The 20,391-nt window shown below is 42.3% G+C and overlaps 2 protein-coding genes across 7 annotated transcripts in view; one reads left to right on the top strand and one right to left on the bottom strand.

The window, feature by feature from the left end:
* The window catches only part of thada (THADA, armadillo repeat containing), a 127,618-nt gene extending 125,792 nt beyond the window's left edge, over positions 1-1,826 (bottom strand). For both annotated transcript variants that reach the window (XM_023963169.1, XM_023963170.1), the window contains exons 1-6: positions 1,717-1,826; positions 1,439-1,529; positions 1,240-1,349; positions 1,040-1,167; positions 785-933; positions 21-53 (exon numbers count right to left, since the gene is read on the bottom strand). In XM_023963169.1, coding sequence (XP_023818937.1) covers positions 21-53; positions 785-933; positions 1,040-1,167; positions 1,240-1,349; positions 1,439-1,511 — 493 coding nt within the window. In that variant the 5' untranslated portion in view covers positions 1,512-1,529; positions 1,717-1,826. The remainder of the gene's footprint in view (positions 1-20; positions 54-784; positions 934-1,039; positions 1,168-1,239; positions 1,350-1,438; positions 1,530-1,716) is intronic.
* A 379-nt stretch (positions 1,827-2,205) lies between these two features.
* Positions 2,206-20,391, top strand: part of plekhh2 (pleckstrin homology, MyTH4 and FERM domain containing H2) — a 43,378-nt gene continuing 25,192 nt past the window's right edge. For 4 of the 5 annotated variants that reach the window (XM_023963175.1, XM_023963174.1, XM_023963172.1 and 1 more), the window contains exons 1-12: positions 2,207-2,369; positions 4,194-4,321; positions 14,775-14,837; positions 14,928-15,077; positions 15,220-15,303; positions 15,415-15,496; positions 15,582-15,767; positions 17,757-18,443; positions 18,533-18,627; positions 18,920-18,995; positions 19,070-19,164; positions 19,825-19,984. In XM_023963175.1, the coding sequence (XP_023818943.1) occupies positions 4,199-4,321; positions 14,775-14,837; positions 14,928-15,077; positions 15,220-15,303; positions 15,415-15,496; positions 15,582-15,767; positions 17,757-18,443; positions 18,533-18,627; positions 18,920-18,995; positions 19,070-19,164; positions 19,825-19,984 (1,801 nt within the window). In that variant the 5' untranslated portion in view covers positions 2,207-2,369; positions 4,194-4,198. Of the gene's footprint in view, positions 2,370-4,193; positions 4,322-14,774; positions 14,838-14,927; positions 15,078-15,219; positions 15,304-15,414; positions 15,497-15,581; positions 15,768-17,756; positions 18,444-18,532; positions 18,628-18,919; positions 18,996-19,069; positions 19,165-19,824; positions 19,985-20,391 lie in introns of all 5 variants that reach the window. The other variant, XM_023963173.1, reaches the window with a different exon arrangement.

Here is a 20,391-nt window from a genome sequence, read left to right as displayed (position 1 = left end):
AAACTAAGGTGGAAACAAACCTTCAGGTAAAAGCTTGTTGATGCACTTCTCACCTAGAAAAGTAGAATAAAAAATGTTGTTTTTCATGGTAAATGAAATGCTAAAGTCCCACTCTAGTCATCTTTTGACCTGCGGTCTTTGGATTATGATTATGCTGTTTTTAGCCAAAATACAAAAAAAAAACTTGGTTTGTAGGTCATAGAGCGGCAGTAGTTCATTAGAAAATTCACCAATGAGTTGCAGATATGAACATTGGTGCAGAGCAACCCCTCCCTGCCACCCATATTTGGGAACTATCCGTTAACACGCTCTCCCGCTAGCTTACAGCCCCCTCCACCCCCAGCCTAACATTACAGGTGCAACAAAAATGGCGGACAGTATTGGAGCCATCCAGCCGTACAGTTTAGTTCCCAAGAAATCCAGAATCCAGCTCAGACGAGGAAAACAAGACGCGCATGAATCTATTGGTCTGTAAGAGGATGCATCAGAATGGAGCAGAGCAGGGAGAATTGATGCCCACCCAGCGTATTTTCTACATCACAAATATGCTCTTTTTTTGACCTGCATTTTTTTGTCTGCTCCTGACTCACAATTTGTAAAAAAACAAAACAAAAAAACTCGAAAATGCTCGATTAATTTTCTTTATATACGTCCTCCATCATCAGATAAATGCCACAAAAACATATTTAAAACACCACTTTCATTGGAGTGGGTCTTTCAAAGTGTGTGTCCCCCTCCCCCAGTTTCCATAACAATCAGCAAAGAGATAGAAAAAAAATCTTACCAAGAGGGAAACCATCCAGACAAGTAGCGATGATGTCAACAATCTGTGGATATCGGTCTGAAGACGACCTGTTCATACAATCAGACAAACAGCCGCACAAACTGTCGTTGGCCCGCTCCTGAAGCCACTCAGGTACTGAACCTAAAACACTGACGACACAGACATGATGTGAATCCAAGTGTGTGAGCTACGTCTGTCCATAGACTCATTTAGACATGCACAGGATCCTCACGGCCATGTTTGTATTGTCTGTACCTGGCAATAGCACGCCGCAGCGGGTTCTTGGCCTGCAGGGTGGTGTAGACCACTGATAGTGTGTGAAGACAAGCATCCAGAATGCCATCAGAATGCTCCTCTGTCAGCACCTCCAACTGGGACCCTGTCTGATTCAGCGGGAATGTTAACATGCTTGGCTTGTGTTTGGTAAACACTCCTCTGTGAGTCAGTGGACCCACCTTTTTAATGAGCTGGACCTGCTGCACTGGATCTGTAAGCTGCAGGAAGGACTGCAGGCTCTGGGCGACCTGTCCCGCCTCCTCATCTCCTCCACTGATACAGAGAGATGCTATAAAGAAAAATGTTCACATTTATTTACAATTCCTCTTTCAAGAGATGACATTTTTCATTCATAATAATTCTCCCAAACCTTCTTACCTATAAGCCTGTTTAGCTTCTCCTCATCCAACACTGCAGCCTCCACTTTGGCAGCCTTCTTCTTCACCACCATGGTCTTCTCCAATCAATGCTTCAAATTCAGTAAAGAAGAGTAAATCAGCTGTTGTGCCGCAGCTGCCTGGCTGTACCACTAACGTTCAATAAGACTTTGGTCAAAGTCCTGACGTTTCTAACATTAGCTAGCTGCATGAAACCGACAGTGCGTCAGGGACATAAGTCAAATCCAACAAAAGGCGGTTTTAAAACGGTTTAATTACCAGGAGAGCTTAGCAAAGGTGCAATAACAAATTTCGTTTATATGTTCACTCCAGTCAGCATGTGGTTTCCTCCTGTGCTTTGCGAAAAAACGGATACGGTTTTTTGTTTCCGGTAGAATTTTCAGAATAAGATATTTTTAACGGTATCTACCAAACTAATGCAGAAACTTGGGGTGGTTTTTCATTAGAAATGTGCTTTAATTAACTTTGTGATTTAAAAAAATCGTATTTATTTAAATAACTGTGCTGTAAACGTGAAATTTAAACATTAATGTCTTTCATCCTCCAAAATAACTTGACGCACCTTTAGTCTGAGCTGAAACGGGTTACACGTCACTTCCTGGTGTTTGTAAAGTTGCGCTCCGGAATTCTATTGGAGAAGACACCTGTCAATCAAACCCAAACCACGACCATTCAGTGAGAAGAAACGCCTTTTAAATATATGATTGGTCAGATCCCATGAAGCCCCGCCTTGAAAATAGTTTATCCTATCCCCAACTTTAGCTGAGCTGAAATAAAAAGCTGAGGGATAGACAGAAAATTACCGTTTTTTACTAGTCAACAGCATCTTTCTGCTCATATTTAACGTCAAAATCGCGACGGCTCGATACGAGATGACGTGAAGACTCATTAAAGAGGCAGTTGTATATCAGGTAAGAAGAAGAAAAAAGTTTGTTGTATTACTTTGAAAAAAGAAAAAAGCCAACTGTTTATTTGAATAATATTTCAGCAAATTTAGCCGCTTCGTGGTGAAACGGGGCGCTGACTTTTTAACAGGAAGTGCCCATCACAACTAATGGAATTTCTTTTTTTCTAGAAAGTATTCTGGCTTTCCCTGGATACTCGTGTTGCGTTCAAGGCCTCGCTGGGCCGCTTTAAAAAGCTGGGACATTTTTTTTAAAGCCATAATTCTTTAATTTAATGACACTTCCTTTTAGAAATGAGGCGAAAACCAACAAAGAAGTTCATAGACTGAGGTAACACTTAGAATTTTTTACACTTATTGTTGTTTTCCTAAGTTAAGGAAACCTGTGACTATAATAAAACAATCTCTGAATTGAATAAAACAAATTTGCTAGTTTATAAATTACAATGTAACTCTATAACAGACATTTTTAAATGAGTTTTTTTTCTTACCTACATCATTGTTAAAAATTCCAAGTCATGATGGAAAAAAGCTGAAGTCTTCTGGCAAAGTTCACAGCAGCGGTTTGTAACCTGCAGCTCTGGAGCTCCTTTACTTCTCTATTGTGGTCAAAGAAAAAGATTGAATATAAAGGAGAAACTGTAATGTAAAAAAGTAAGTAAGTAATAATGTCAAAACAGAGTAAAGTTAACTCTTCACAAACAGCTGAAGAGCACTTTGTATCACAAGTTGAACTAAATCATTTTGTGCACCATCAACATGTACATGTTAAGGCGCACCAGATTATAAGGCAGATTTTCTTTTTTTAAACAAACTAAAGGATTTTTAGGGCAACGTATAGTTAATAAATATAAAGCTTATACATAATTAGCTATGATTTAATGTATTTTTTTAGATTTACATATTTCTGCACTGCAAACAGTAAAAGAAACGGTTCTCTTTTTTTCTACTAGCACATTTTCTGCATTGACATGATCATATGTGACACAGGGTTTCTTTTATTTTGAAACAAAGTCACGGGAAGTTAACTATTTCATATTCTACAAAAACGTGTATTTTCTCTTTAGATTGTATTTATAGTTATTATAATAGTAACAATGACATAAATACAGATCAGTATCCCTTTTTTTTAAAGAGCAAAGTTAGACTTCTGCTAGGGAGAAATCCACCAGAATGGCTCTTTGAGTGTTGCAGGTTGCAGACTGGTGTTTTTACATCAACACCTCTCTGCATAGTTGCTGATGTTTTGCTGGTGTCAGAGTTCATTTCTCTGCTGCTGTCCTCCTTGTTTACCACAGTAAACAAGCACCAGAACCAGAACACTTGATGATCCACCTCCACATGTGTTTGAGACGAGGCCCTGCTGGTAATGAGAGGTTGTCTTCGTCTTCATCTCTCTACCAGTGATGCCTGTCTGTCCGCTGCTCTCTGTGTTGTTTTTGAAGATATCCCTGGAATCCAAAAATAAATAACAATAGAGAGGGTGTCTGCGTGTTTGGGAACAGCGGCGGTCTTTGGCCAAGCAAAGCAGCCCTCAGTGCTTCAGCTGAACTCAGCCCTGGAGCACTTCAGGAGCTCGCTGGGGGCGAGACATCTGCTGAACAGCAGACCTCCTGTGCTGTGACTGCGTCTGTCTGTTTCTGCACAACATCGCCCGTCGTGTGGAATTTTTAAACGGCTTAAAAAGGGACGTTTGTTGGATTTTACTGTGAAGTACGTCCCGGGGGGGGGGGGGGGGGGGGCAAATACCGACGGAGATATGAATGAATGGGTAAAAACAGTCGTGATCCTAGTTTTATGGTTGTGTTTGTGTGCTTTTTCAAACACCAAGGCAACATGGCGGAAGGGGAGGAGTCCATGAGCCAGGAGGACTGGAAGGAGAAGTGCATGGTTTTGGAGACGCTGCTTCTGAAATTTAGAGTCCAGATCATCAAGATCCGGGAACTCACGGCAGATAAGGTTGGTCCAAAGCACTTACGCCCCATTATGTGTGGTGCTAAACTGTTTGCCAAGTTACCTCAGGGAAGATTTGGCAGCATAGTGAATCTTCAGAAGTCGAGGAGGAGGAGAGCTGGGATGTTTTTCTGGTGGGGGCACAGCAGCTGCCTGCTGCTGCCCAAATTGCTCTGTGGCCTCGACGTGAAGCTGCTCCCGAGGGATGCAGATTAGGGCGCTGAGGTAAACGACCGTTGGACCACATGGCTCTGCTACATGATGGCGTTGACCTAAACACCCGCCAATTACGCTTCTAAAGTAAGCTCGGCAGAAAAACTTGCACGAATGCGTCTTGGAGCGGGCGAAAAGAGCGGGATTTGGAAAGTGATGTAAAAGTGCTTCATAAATAGTTTTTTTTTCTCCACATTTCATCGCTAAATGGAAAGCTTTGGTGCAGGAGTTCAGTCCCAATAAACATTGACTTTACTGAGTTTCATCTGCAGTTTAGATGCATGTAAAGAACAAAAAAGATAAGCAGAACATAAAGATTCATCAGGAAGAGAAAAAAGTAGTGTAGCAATTTTGGCAACATACCTTTATTTTTAGCATCAGAATAAAACATACTTTAGCTTTGTCCGAGTAAACTGAGACTTGTACCTTTTGGGCATTGAAGGGAAACTGCTGATCTAAATGAATAAATACGAAAACACTAGAAGTCCATATTAAAGACCCATTCGGATGAAAGGGACGTTTTTGGCGTTTTTAACATGTTCTTGTAACATTTTTATGATGATGGAGAACACGGGTGATGAAAATTAAGCTCAGTATTTCTTTATTCAAATCGTTGTGAATCAGGAGCAGATGAAAAAAATGCAGTTTGAAAAAGAGCTTAGAAAATCCGCTGCTTCCTGCTCTGCATCCCATCGGGGGGAAGAAGGGAGGGGCATGCTCCACGCCAACATGGATTGAAAAAGCTTTTTTATTGTTACCTAAATACTGTTGCTTTAAGTTCTCAGTTGAGGCGCTGTCCCTTTAACCCAATGCATCATGGGAGATGTAGTGTGATAACTGCCGTAAAAGGGCAGAAAGACTAGCTTCTCTGAGCTTCATTGTTTTGTTCACTTGTTCCACGGTCCGACACCGGATTCTGTGGAAAGCTACACCGCTAAAGACGAGCTTTAGCTGGTATTTTTGGAAGAACTGAGCGACTTTTTGAGCTAAATTGGAACAACGAAATGAAGACTTTAACCACTTCTGATTGGTCAGACTGATGACATGTGATTAAGCCTTCAAGAATGATTGGCGGAGACAGTTAAAGGGGCGGGACTTTTCCACAAACAGCTTTAGGAGCAGCTAAATCACGGTACCGTCATTCTTATCAGAATGTCTTTAATAGAATCAAATAAACACAAAGAAAAAATAATTTTATGATCTTTTATATTCCTAACTACTACAGGCCCTGATAAAACTACGTTTTATCAGGGCCTGTTTGGATGAACAAAAAAAGCTGATATCCTGGAGATGGGAAATGTTTTTAGATCAGTTAATGATGGCAATTTCCCACCGCACACTTGACCATCTCCCACGGCACACTGGTTGAAAAACACTGATCTAGACCCACTAGACAGTGCTCTGAACCTTTTTTCTTCAATGATTTGTGATCTTCACTGGTGTCCATGGATTACATGAAATCTTTCCACCTTTATCCACCTTTGTCATGGTAGGGAGAACACGTCAATGTAAGGGGGGGGTCACCTAAGATAGCACAAGGGTTAATAGAGATCAAAAGAGGATCAGAGTGGGTTTGTGTATTCACTCCATGACGGTCAGGATGATTGTGTAATAATGTGAAATCTGGACAAAGTAGTTCGGACTTATTTGTGGTGATTTGTCTTGTTTTTATAATGTTCTTTTTTGGTCCATTTTTTAAATAGTTTATTGAGGATACAAGTAGTTTTGGTAGCAGATGAAGATGCTTAGATATTTAAAAGAGTATTTTCAAAGACGTTGCGCCTCAAGGTTCCGCCGCCGCACTCCTTTTCAGCCAGCGTGATGGCGTGTTGCCGTTTGACCTGTCTCCTAGTTTTCAGAGCCTGCTGACGCTCCGATTCCCTCATTCAGCCTCCGGCTGATGTGTTTTCCTTTGCCCTGGCTCCCACGAGCACCACTTGTTGTTTTAAAGCTGTGCTGGGGCGGAGGAACGTGACTCCAAACTCCCCAAAATCTCGTTCCGAGCATGAGCTCATCAACGGATGAGGAGGAGCCGTGCACCTTCCTCGTGTCTGTGCCTGAAACTCATTTGGAGTTTCATTTCTGAAACATTTATAGCAAAGTCTATAACAGTTGACGGACTATAAAAACTGTTTGGCTCTGAAATCGTTTTTGGAGACCCTGACTGAGTAAATCTTTAACTTGTTTTCATTTAATTCGCCTTGATTTTTAGACAATCCTAGAAAGCTCAAATGAAGAGCTGAGGAAAAGAAAATAGAGACCAGAAAAAGAATAAAGTCTTGTGCTAAAATTGAACCACCCAGGGGAGGAAATGCCCAGTTTAGTAAATATTATGTGCATGTGTGCTTGATTCACAGGAAGTGCGTTTGCAGGCAGAGGCAGTCACTCCTTCTGAGTGTGCATGTGGCTTCATGCAGGTCCAGGCAGTCCTATGTTTTCATGGGATAATGCATATGTATCAGAACAGTAAAGCGTTTGGTTGTGTGTGTGAATGCAGGGAAATGAAGGGATGTTGGTTTTGGCCCACAGAGCGCTCTTCTGTCACAAAGAACCAAGCAGCTCTTTGTGGAACCAAAGAGGCCATGTGTGTCACATCCTCTATGTCGGATCCACAAGAACCTCCACAAGAACTCGTTGGTTCTTCTGTTCCTGCTTTATCACTTTGGGGACCAAATCTGAGCCCAAAAAACAAATGGTCCGTCTAATTATCATTAAACTGTTTTCAGCCAAAATCAAAAAACCTGTGTGGGAGTTCATTAGAAATTCACCTCTGAGTGGTGAGAGCTCTCTGTTTACACACGCTCCTGCAAGTCTACAGCCCCTCACACCCCCAACCTAACATTAACAGTGCAGCAAAAATGTCAAGCAACGTTAGAGCCATAATCAGGACTTGAAATACCCACTCCAACAAAAATAGTTTTTAACATTTAGCATTCTTCTCGTGATTGAGGACGCATATAAAGAAAATTAAACTTAAAGTTGCATTTCTTAGTATTTCTTTATTCAAACTGTTGTGAATCAGGAGCAGACGAAAAATGCCATTGAAAAAGCTCGTATTTGTGACGCAGGACCTACAACGGTGGGCCACAAGCCCCCTGCTCCGCTCCATTCTGATGCATGCATCCACTTGTTGACGACTAGATTCATGAACGTCTTTATTTTTCTCGTCAGAATTGGCATCTAGCTCAAAACTTTAAAGCTGGATAGCTCTGATATATAGCTGCAAGCTTACAGAAGAGAATGATGGGAAACGGGGAATGAACACCAGGCTTTCTCCGTTTGGTCACACCAACAGTTCTGCCCACAACTCAGACGTAAATTTCTAATAAACTACTGTCGCTCAGCAGAAAGTACGTCTTAGAAAATGACAGGGTGTTTGATTTTGGCTCAAAATGTTATAATTATAATTAACGATTTGAAAATAGATCAAAAGATGGTTGGAGTTGGGCTTTAAAGGTGATGTGAATGGCCATGGTCAGCATGGGACAGAGGATGAAAATTAGCCAAGGCTATCATCCTACGTATTTACAGTGTTTCTCTTGTTTTTTTTATCCATTGTCCCTTTATTAAAAAAATAAAATAATGTTTTTCTTTGTTTCCCACTTGTCTGTTCATCTGCACACAAATACATGACAAAAATTGTGAGTTTTTCAGCTCTATAAATAAAGCAGAAATAATTCAAGTTATGCTATGGAAGAGTCATAACACAATTTTGAAATTCTCTTGTTGTTTTTTTAACAGACTTTTATTGCCGGTCCTAAACAACAGTCCTCCATGCTTCCTGAAGCATTTCATCTTTTTTCTTTTTTTTAATCTGTCATGTTCAGTGAACATGGTGGGGTTGTGTCCAATAAAATGGAAACCTGGCTATAAACTAATCTTCTGAAGACTGGATAAAAGATAAATAGAAAAACTGTGAAATGTTTAAGGAAATCTATGGAAGTCCAGTTTTGGAAGCTCTGCTTCACTTCCCTTAAGAATATGGTTGTGTCCAAATTCCCACCCTAACCCCTATATAGTGCACTATATTGGGCGTTCGCCATTTTGTAGTGCCGTCCGAATCTACAATTCCTAAATCGAGTGCCCTACAAATTTCCCAGAAGTCTCTGCGAAAAACCAGTGTGCATCGATGCTCACTAGATCAGCGAATAAAGACCACAATGCTTTGCGTCTTAACCAGTTTTGCAAAGAAAATGTATTTAAATGTTTTGTTTTTTTTTGAATCATCAGGGTTTTTATCTTCAGAAGACAGTGGACTCATAAATTATCATCACAAAAGCTCATATTAATTCGATTTTAACTTTTTGAAATCAATGACGTCATATCCGGCATTTAAAAGAAAAAAGAAAAAAAGTAGTGAGCATGGTGTCCAAATTGCTTTTAAAATTCAGGGCACTACATAGTGCCTCACTATATCGTTTTTTAGTAGTTAGGGGTTAAGCTGGGAATTCGGACACAAGGTCTGACTTTGCTGCTTGAAGGAGCAGAAAGGGGAAATAAAAGGTGCTTGAGTCCTAAAACCACATTTCTATTTTTTTTGGTTGGTTTGAATTTTGCAAGGATTTTCAAATGTGTCTCATGTCTGTCAACACCTTTTCTAGCTGGAGTGATTATATGACGAGGTCAGCAATGCGGCTCCCAGCCTACAGAGAGGCTTTGTGAGCTGGCTGTTTGGTCTGAATGGAGGATGGAGGAGGGAGGGATGGATAGATGGATGGAGATGGAGTTCAGGGGGAGGTTGGCCACAGAGAACCAGTTGTGGAATTTCAGGAATGGAAGTGGAACTGGATTTGGGTTCTGGCAGGGAACTGACTGCAGGGGTGACTGAGGGAGGAGAAACATTATCTCACAGCCTTGGCAGCCTGGCTGTTCTGTTCACGCAGAGTTACAGAAAAACAAAGATCTGATGTCCCTGATAAAACTATAGCTAACTTTTTGTGGTGTGAGCATGAGACTGCGTGTGCTGACTCCAGATGTTGTCTACAGAACACATGCCCTGTAATCAACCAGCTGCTTTGTGCCAGATGCTATATGCGTTGTTAAGAGAGCCCGATTCGGTTTGTCATTTGTGGTAATCCAGACGATCTATATAAAGACTAGAGGGGATGTTTGAGAGTATCATGTCCATTTAACACTCGTCTAAAAGTTGTTTTTCTTGCACAGAGTAATTTCTGAAGATATGCATACCACCGATTTGTACCAATGTGTTGGGTTTTTATCACCATATGATTTCTGACCAAAAGTACCTTTAAGCTTAGTTGTAGAAGCACTGTGTGCAAACTGATGCACCCACAGTGAGTGGCCTTTCACAGATTGTGTCTGGGTTTGTTCTCTTTGTATTACATCTCAATCATTTCTTCCCTAGAATGACAAATGGAACAGTGACCGCAGAACCACCATTTGTCAACTTTGGTCCAGAAAATCCTGCACAGTGGAAACTGCGACGCTGTCTGGCAGGGTGTGGCTGACTCTGAACTCTAAAAAAGTTCAGAGGAAAACTGGGCTGTAGTCACGCCATTCTCCACCCACTGCACGCACAGAGAGACTCTGGAGTTGTTCGTTTTCACAGCAGTTTGGACATGAAAACAGCTGCATTCACTAATATGACAATTAACCTAAAAGATCCACTATACACAACAAACTGGCAAAGTGATATAAAAGATTTAAGAGTGTAGTATTTCCATAGACCCGTCTGTGTGTGCGTGCTTGTGTAGGTGTGTATGTGTTTAGTTTGTATGTTGCCAAGTCCTGGAAAGTATCAGGGACTCCATTGGCCAAAACCTGGTCATCTCATTTTTGAAAGGAAAAACCTCGCTGGACTTTATCGCCGTCTTGAGTTGAGGTTTATTCTGCATCATTTCAGAAATTTGAACAATTTGTCAATTTAGTTATGTTTTTAATTTTTTTTCTTGAACAGTATATAAAAAGTACTATTGCCTAAGAAACTATTATTGTTGTTCACCTTTTGGCATGTGTCTTTAGGGGTCGCCACAGCGAATTAGTGATTAGCACAGGTGATATGGCAGAGAGTTTTACGACGGATGCCCTTCCTGACACAAACTGATATTTTATCCGGGCTGCTGACCGGCACAGGGAGACCCAGACTAGGGCGCCCTTGTGGCTACATAGTTAGACAGTAACATAAAGGGTCTTGCCCAAGGACCACTGACTGTAGAACAAAGCTACCCCTCCCCACTTGCATTCCAAATAGGAAGTACCTGTGGTTCCAAGAAGCCAATACCCCATAGATTTCTATAAAGAAACAAACAGCTATTACTCAGACACTATCTTTGTCAGAATAACCATTCTTGCTCTGATAATCTGTTAATACTATTTTTTCTGTATTGCAAGTTATTCAAGTTATAAACTAACCATTCGAATGCCTCAGTAAAAGCATGTGGCTGCGGCTGGCCCCCACCTTTAACGTTTGATTGACAATTCTCCCAAGCCACTTTAAGTGGAAGGGGTGTGGATTTCGAACAAGCTCACTCCTGATTGGCAACAGTAGTTGCCATAAAAATCTTGACTCAGACCACTCGGGCCAATCACTGTCTCCAATTAGCATTGTCCATATCAAAGAAAAATGGCGGCTAAATTGGCTTCATTTTTTTTGAGCCGGAGGTAAGGCATTTTTTGTATGGATGACGTCACACACGATCCATCCAGTTCTCTCTCTTATACTGTCAATGCCAGGGACCCTCACTGGATCAAGCTCATCAAGCCCTATGGGAATCAAACACTGGTTTCCCTTGCGCCAGTCCTACACACAGCCAACCGTCCAGCCCGATTATTGTGTAAGAAAATGTGTAATTTAAAAAAAGGTCCAAGAAGCCCACATGCTGTGTAAGCTTTTATACACTTTTACTCCATCAAAACCCTTTTGTGTTAGTTAAATATTTGTTAACCTGTTCTGATTGTTCAACTTGACTCAAACAACCATTAATGAAGGTCTCCTGTTATGCTTTTGGCCCAGGCTTTTGTCTCTAAGCACACAATCACGGACAGGTGGTGGGAGATTTTTAAACATACAGATTAGGTTAGGGGGTGGCACCTACCTGGAACCTCTGTCTGCGCGAGGATTGCGCCAGCCAGGCCTGGGAGGTCGGTGTACCCCACAATGCTTCTGCTACAATCCTTTAGTAAATGCTTTTTGCTTTGGGGTGGGGTAGAGTGGGTAGGATCAACTGTCTACAACAGGGTGTCAAACTCATTTTGGTTCGGGGGCCACATTTAACCCATCTGATCTCAAGTGGGCCAGACCAGTAACATAAAAACAAGATAACCTATGGTCAGCTTGATTTCTGCGCTCTGTTTTGTTGGCTCAACCAACATAGTAGTCTAATCACTTATTATTACTTATTCGTTCACAAAGGGCCAATGCATTTTAAATAAAATGTATTTCACCTTTTAAAAAATTGGTTTATTCAATCATATACAGACTGAATATTTTACATCTGACACTGAAGCAATCCCAATAATAAACTCAAGAGAGGGATATGGAAAAAAACAACCAAAAACATCATTTCCATTTCACTGCAATAGTTTAAAAATTGCATTCCAAATGACCCACATCTACATAGGAGTCGAACATCTAACATGATAGAACTCCATCTGATTGGTCTATGATGTAGAGGGGTCCAGTCAATTGGTCAAATACAAAAAGGGATTTGTTTGTTTTGGGAATTACTTCAAGCATCCATAAGATCGTTTTAGCATATTTAAGGTAACCATTTATTGGGATTTTTGCCGTCTTTTGCGATATGCACATTGCACAGCTTGATATTGCGATAACGATAAATTTGAGATATATTGTGCAGGCCTACCAGTAGGTATATTTCCATGAAAGGGTTGTTGTTTCCCTGTGCACTGGATATTCAAAGTGTCTGTAACTGGTGGGCGGGGACCCAAAATGCAGAGGCAGGAACTAGAACTTTAATAAAGTAGCTCAGTGTGTCACAAAACTACGGTGGTCGAGAGGTGCAAGACACGTTTACATTTAAGATACAACCGACAACAAACCATCAAACAACAGGGTGACATTACAGATGACCTGACAAAAAAGAGCTGACACCAGACACTTCAATACATGGAGGATCAACCCCTTGAATCAAGACACTGTGGATGAGTACTGTAATGACTTGAACCTGGTGTGACTGACAGGAGGAAAACCTGAAAACACAACAAGAACCAAAAATTCTCGACTTTTTAACACTTTTTTCCAGCATACACAGATTCTTTTCTCCACTTGGAATAATTTCAAAGACTGTGGAGCATAAATCAATCTTTCTCCCCTCTACTCAAAATTACATACATATATTAGTGATGTGAGTGTAGATATTGTGCATGTTGTGTGTCAGGGTCCAGCATGTGTCCATGTTTGGAAGCTGGAGGAGCTGTAGCAGTTTTAACACATTCCTGCCAGGTTCCACACGCTGCTCTGATCTTAGCATACAAAGGGCTGCTTGTAACATTATAAACACCACACCTCCTCCTCGCTCGTTCATGATTTGACATGTGACTTGCTTCTACTGCAGTGCAACAGCCTCACCAAGTGTAATGTTACAGAGAAATCTTACCAATTAGAGCCTTTTTGCACTCTCTGTTTTTTTGCCTTTTGCAGAAATCTCTGTAGTTTTATGAAAGGGAAATGAGTGTGAATCCGCTTTCATCTGTTGTGGCTTTTTGACAGGTGAAATGAAGACAGCCAGAGATTTTCATAGTTTTCAGCAAACACAATTCAAGATTTACTTAAAAGTTTGCTTGAGTGTATTAACCACCAACTCACCTGAGAACAAGTAAAACCAAACCATAAGAGCGGTCGAGTCTGAAGACAGAGATGAAAATATACATTCCTCTGAATAACTGAACCAGAACAGGGGCAACGCTTTCTGCTTCATCCTGAGTGGGTTCCTCATTACATCGAGGACACCGTCTGGGTCATTTGATGCTGTTGCTTTTGGTGTTTGGACTTGATATATAATCTGTATACACATGCAGAGGTTCTGCTCATTCAGAGAAATGTAGAGACTAAGTTCAGTTCAGATGATGGCTTTGATGTTAAGATCATTTTTACTGTGGCTCTTTCTTTCTTTTCCTTCACTTTTTCTATATTTTGTTAAAAATACTTTAGTTTTACCAATGTCTTTTTTTCCTTACCTGCTCTTTTTGAAACTAAGCCAAGCATCCATCATTCTTTCTCCGCACCAACTCTTCATTAAACACTGAATATTGTAGGAATTTGTTCTGAATGGTCCTAAAAACATAGTTTGGATTAAGCAGCCTAAACTGATCTAGGTTTTCAAAATAGCTAATGTGCTGTAAAGCTAAACCCTGCTGGATCCTCTCATTCAGTGGTTTCAATTCAAAATAAAAAGAACCTAAATTCCTTTATGGCGTTTGTATTAACAACAGGGCCACCTTGTTTATTTTCTGTTGCACCACTTTGCATTTAAAATGATCTGAGATCATGAGAGGTGGCTCATACGTGCTCCTGTACCTGGCCGTGTACCTCGTCTCTGCTGGTACTTGAACTTGAGCTTTTTTGCTGTGAGGCAAGAGCTAATAAAACATATATATAACAAATATTTACATATATATATATTATATTCATATATTCATTATTATGTTCATTTACAGCCAAGAAGTGATTTCTAAGGAGCTTCAGTTAAAAGATGCAAACTTCTGTAGAAGAAATGAAGTCATCCAAACCTAAACCTAACCCACTCAACCTACCAATCTTTGGTGTTTTAACTTGGAGGACATATAATACGAAAAATAAGCCTAAAATTGCATTTCTGAGTATTTCTCTATTCAAATCATGAATCAACAGCAGACAAAAAATGATTGCATTTGTTAGGTGGAAGCTATGAGCACTCTGCTTCACTCCATTTTGATGCATCCACATGCAGACAAAAAGATTCATGCAGGAATTCCCAATGAACTACTACTGCTCTGCAGAAACTCCAGGAAGAAAAGCTGACTATTAGTGACTAAGTTTGCCAGAAAGCATTTATTTACTTCCCAATCTATTTAATACCTCTTTAACAATATAATCTTGTATGTATCGGAGGTCTTCAACCAACACTGCTGGTCCTCCCTGTACCACATCGATTTTTTTGATATGTATCTGTATGTTTTACATTCGTAGCCTAAATATGGAGAAAAACAGCCTCGTCAAGACCCCAGAGCCCTGCGGCACACCATGGCATTCTACTGTGTGAATTTGATGTATGTATGATTCTTCCAGATTCAGCAGCTGGAGACTCAGGTGATAGATGCAGAAAAACGAGCTTTTACTGCACAACAGCAGGTAAGTGAACCAGAACAAAGCGGTTTTCCGTTTGGGTGTGCATGGACGCTGGTCGCGCTTTTCAAGCGTCAGTGTGTGTGATGGACTCAGGCGCAGTGGATGGAGGAGAAGCTCAAGGCTCCAGAAGGTCCGTGTGGAGACGCAGAGGTGCGCTTGTTTCAGCAGTGCCAGGAGCTGCAGGCCTCACTGCACAAGAAGGAGCACCACATCGCACAGCTGGAGCAACAGCTGGAGGAGCAGGTACAGGATCTGAGTATGTCCAGCAACAACTGAGACTTTTAGGTTCATTCCATGTAGAAATTGTACATATCTATTAAACATTGCCCCTGCTTGTATACCAGGTGACTGAGTCCTCTGTTGATTTCGTTTGGGTTTTGAACAGAAACAGATCCGACTTCAAGATGCCAAAACAGTGGAGGAGAAAGCAGCTAAAATCAAGGAATGGGTGATGATGAAACTATCTGAGGTAAATACAGTAGCAGGACGTTACAAGAGACACAGGGAAAGTTGGAGCATAAATTAAAGTAATGAACCCGCCGTGGGAGTAATCCTACTTTTGTGTATCCCTGTTCCTCAGTTTGAGGCTGAGAATGCAGCATTGAGAGAAACCAACAAGCTACAGGAGGCCCAGATCCTGGACTTACAGAAACAACTTCAAGGTGGGACACTTCATGCTTTTCTTTAGGATCCATCTGCAGGAATTCTATTTCCATGATGACTGTAAAACTCCTGGACTATTTGCAGCATTTGAGCAGAAACCGAGCGGTGGGCGTGGATTCCTGGACTGTCCAGGGGAAGCTCAGCGCCTCAGCAGCCTGACCTTTGGCTGTTTCCAGGTGAGAGGGAAAAACCCACAGGTCCTCTCTGGACCTTCTCCCTCCCAGAGGAGCCTGGGTGTGCAGGGAGAGACTGAGGACAGAGAGGAAGCTGGTAAGAATCAGGTTTTCAGTGAACGTTTTTAATCAATGTCAATGTAAGGGTGGGGTCATCTAAGATAGCACAAGGGTTACGGCAGCTGCTGCAATTGCTAAATTAAAAGCCCAAATTTGACAAAAAACAAACATCTTTGAAGAGTTTCTTTGGATAGAAATGAGCCAGTGAGCAAATAAAAAAAGCGTCTTTGACTTCAAAGTAAAATATTTCTATTTGCAGATGAAACCAGGAGGAGTCTTTACTCCAAAAGGGCTCATGGTTTCCACGTACCAAGCCCACTTTGCATTCATGTTAGATTCATGCTGATTTTAAAGTTGCAAACGCATTAGATTCATGTTTAATATTATATTTAGAAAATACCAGTTTATGACTGTTGTGTCATTTTATTTTGCTCTATCCGTCACACCTTAAAGGTGGCATGGCTAAATTAGGCAGGCATCTGTTAAGAAACTTTAGAACAGAAAATACTTGTCTGAGTTAAAAATAAATGAACAATGAATCAAGATTTAATTATAAACAAATACAATTCATCTTTTTGTCTTAAAAAATAATCTGAGCCTGATTTAAATTCTCAGTGATATAATCCCATTCCATGAAAAAAAAAATGTTGCCTTTATTGAATATTGACAAACCAGAAACAACTTCTACAAATCAACAACTTTGTTTAATTGAATCTTCATCGTTTGTGAAATATTTGCCGTTTCTAATTTTAAACTACATTTTATGTTGTAGCATTTTAATTTGAAATTCAGATGTTTTTGTGATCCAATATCTTTAAAAAAGTCAACGTCAACCTTAGCCTCATACAGGCTGGTCCTTGAAACTATTGTCTGACATTAAACTGGTTGGTGGCCTAAAAACGGTTGGGGGCCACTGCCTTACAGTGCGGGTTGTTCTTTATCCCTTGTGCTATCTTGTGGGGTCTAGACCAGTGTTTTTCAACCATTGTGCCGTGGGAGATGGTCAGGTGTACCGTGGGAAATTACCCTCATTAACTGATTTAAAAACATTTACCATCTCCAGGATATCAGCTCTGTGTTCATCCAAACAGGCCCTGATAAAACACTGAGTAGTGTAGCCGTTGCGTCAGCTGTTTTCGGCAAAGTCCCGCCCCTTTAATCGTCTCCACCAATCATTCTTGGAGGCTTAATCACACTTCATCAGTCTGACCAATCAGAAGTGGTTAAAGTCTTCACTTCCTTGTTCTGATTCTGCTCATAAGTCGCTCAGTTCTAACAAAAATACCAGCTAAAGCTCGTCTTTAGCGGTGTAGCTTTCCACAGAATCCGGTGTCAGACCGTGGAACAAGTGAACAAAACAATGAAGCTCAGAGACGCTAGTCTGTCTGAAATCGGCGGCTGTTTGCCCATGATGCATTGGGTTAAAGTGACAGCGTCTCAGCACACAAGTCTTCCTTTCACGTCTTGAAACCACAACGAACACGCATCAAACAGTTTTAAATCTTCTAACTTAACTTTTATTACATCTTTTAGAAAAAACAGCTGCAGCTTCCAGCTTTTTCTGCCACAATTATCACAAAAATGCATCTGAGATTGTGGAGGGGCTGTAGATCGATGCAGACTATGAGATTCTCCTTTTTTTTCTTTTTTTTTATGCTGGTGTGCCGCAGGATTTTTATCAAGGTTAAAGTGTGCCGTGGCTCAAAAAGGGTTTAAAAACACTGGTCTAAATGACCCCACCCTTACTTTGACGTGTTCTCCCTACCATGACAAAGGTGGATAAAGGTGGAAAGATTTCATGTAATCCATGGACACCAGTGAAGATCACAAATCATTGAAGAAAACTGGTCCAGTGCAGTCTTGTGGGGTCTAGATGACCCCAACGTTAAAGTGCCTCCCACGTATAAACTTAAATGCATAAACACATTGGGAGTGGGGTCATCTGGACCCCACAAGATAGCACAAGTGTCATGAGAATGGGTATAACCATGGGTATTTCACAGCTTCTTCCTATTTTCTGTTTTAGTGACCAGCAGAAAGCAGACTTCCTCCCCAGACAAGGAAATCCAAAAGCCAAATCAAGCGGAAACACCTGAAAACCACAGTCAAAGCCCTCTTGAACCTGAGTCTACTGGGTCCTCCTCTGCACTCCCTCCTGCTGTATCGGAGGGGGGAGCCCTGCGCGAGGCCCGCGAGGGGGCTTCGGGCCTGGAGCTCAGTCGACCCGGCAGTGAGACCTACCTGACGGCTTCGGACGACAGCAGCTCTGTGTTTGGCGATGACATGCAGCGGGCGGAGCGCCCCCGCCTCAGCCTGCTGGAGTCATGTGACGGGGACATGTGTAAGGACGAGAGGGAGGGGGGGCACCCGGCCAAGCTCGTCTCGGGCGACCTCAACGAGAGGTTCCAGTCTCAGACGCTTGACTCCTCCTCCTCCTCCAGTGAACCAAACACCCCCAGTCCTATCCTCACCCCCGCTCTCACACCCAAGCGACCCACCACACCCCAGGACCCCAGAGACAACCCCGCTCTGCCCAAACAGCCCCGCCTCAGGACCCCGGCAAGCGCAGGGTCCATCAGTGTCTCCTTGGCAAAGAAACACCTGAGTCAGCCAGCAGTCAGCAGTGAGGCAACATACGGTCAAACACGCAACGCCCTCAGCATGCTCCGCCCACTCCGACCACAGGAAACAGACATCGACCAGCTGCTGGAAGGCAAGGAGACAGACAACAACACCCCCCACCCCAAAAAATCCTGCACAGCTCACAAGATTCTGACATGTTTCTGTCCTTACACCCCTCAGCAGATCATGAGACGAGCTCAGAGGGGCCAGACTGTGAGGCCTCGGCCCCCGGCAGCAAGCCTCCCACCCCCCCACTTCACAGACTGCCCTCCTGGGTGAGACTGCTCGTCTGTCATTATTTCATACCTTACAGGTGATACACTGCTCCAAAAGTTCTTCAATGTTTCAGCATTTGCTACACAAACAGGAAGGTTATTCATTTTACATCAAAACGCGAACAAAGACATATTTAGAAGGACAAAAACAAAAGGTTCATGTAGAGTTTTTTCTTCTACCAGTAACGCAACACCAAACTGGAAATCTTCTTTTACTTGTTGTTTAGAGTCTGTACAGATGTGTGTAGCTATCCTCCTTGCTGGTACCAACTAATGTCCATTTTCTCCACAGGAGAGTCGTATCTATGCAGTTGCTAAATCAGGAATCAGACTGTCTGACACGTCCTGCTCAAAGTCATCAAGCAAAGGTAACACACTCCAAGAACCTCCATCTCTACAGTGAAGATTCCTGATGTCTAACACAAGTGTCATCTGCATGTAGACTCATCTCTGCAGTCGACCTGTCCTGCCTTTGAGCAGTACACGTCCCTCATCTATAAAAACATGACGACACCAGTTTACACGAGGCTAAAGGGGGTAAGAGTGCAGCTGGTACTGATCCGTTGTTGCTCTTTAGCACAGTTGTGCTTCAGAACAAGTGGCAGACGGTCACATATACTGTCACCGCACGATGGGGAGGCATCGGCAGAATCTTTAAGATTATTCAAGATGAAGCGATTTTTTTTTGAAAATCTATGGCATGGTCAAGAATGCAGATGGCGGCAGTCAGTCAGGTGGCGATGAGGCCTTTACAAAACGACAGTTAGCCACAGGGTCGTGGCAGCTGGGTCGCCAGCTGGCAACGGCTCTGATTGGACGATGTGTAAATATCTCTGGATGGCGGCCGTCCATAGCAAGCGCCACCACCCGCCCGGTAGGCCGGGGGTATATAAAAGCCCCCTGTTAGTGTGAACGGCCATTGTCGAACACCCAGGCTGGTGTGGCTACGTGGAGGAGTATTTTTATTTACCCTTATCTAGGGAGCAGTCTTGTGCCATTTCAGTGATTTGTTTTTTTAGATCAGAGTTGAATAATAATTTGCGCAGAAACTAATTATAGATATAGTTCAAGTATTCAGCTCAAGGGCGGACTTACCATTAGGTAAAGGGAGGCGATTGCCTGGGGGCCCCCAGGCAATCGCCTCCCTTTACCTAATGGTAAGTCCACCCCTGTTCACACCCACCCCTTTATTTACAGAAAGCCACTCTGCTGAGCTGCAGTCCGTTTTCAGACGAGTCCTCCAGCTCTGAGGAGTCCTCCAGCTCAGGAGAGGAGGACGGGTCCCTCTGCAGCTCCCACACCTCCTCCAGCTCCAGAAAGGACAGCAGCCCAGGCAGCCCTCGGTCTCTGAAGAGAGGTACAGCCCAAATGAGCTCTCCTCTAGCTCCAGTAACGACAAATACACTCTACCAGATCTTGTTTTAATGTTTTCATGCTGAAAGCTTCTGAGAGGGAGAGAGATGGATATCTGCCCGTCCGTTAGACAGCAATCTGTCTTTGTCTGCAAACAAATGTTACCATTATCCAACATATTTTAACTTTGGTTTGCCAACAGGTATAACTTTCTCATCTACAAACACAAAACTGAACTCTTTAAATAGTAAAAGAGGCCACACCTCAAACAACCCATCATCCTCTGAACTGTGAAGAACCTGAGTGATGAGGAAATCCACCTTCATCACTGAGCATCCTCTCACCTCCTGCTTCATTGGTTCATGTCGCTGCCATTAGGCAGAGGCTACAGAGCCTTGTGGCTAAACAAGA

This window comes from Oryzias latipes, chromosome 15, assembly GCF_002234675.1.
Source record: "Oryzias latipes chromosome 15, ASM223467v1".
Classification (NCBI taxonomy): Eukaryota; Metazoa; Chordata; class Actinopteri; order Beloniformes; family Adrianichthyidae; genus Oryzias; species Oryzias latipes.
This window is presented reverse-complemented; position numbering and strand designations above follow the sequence as displayed.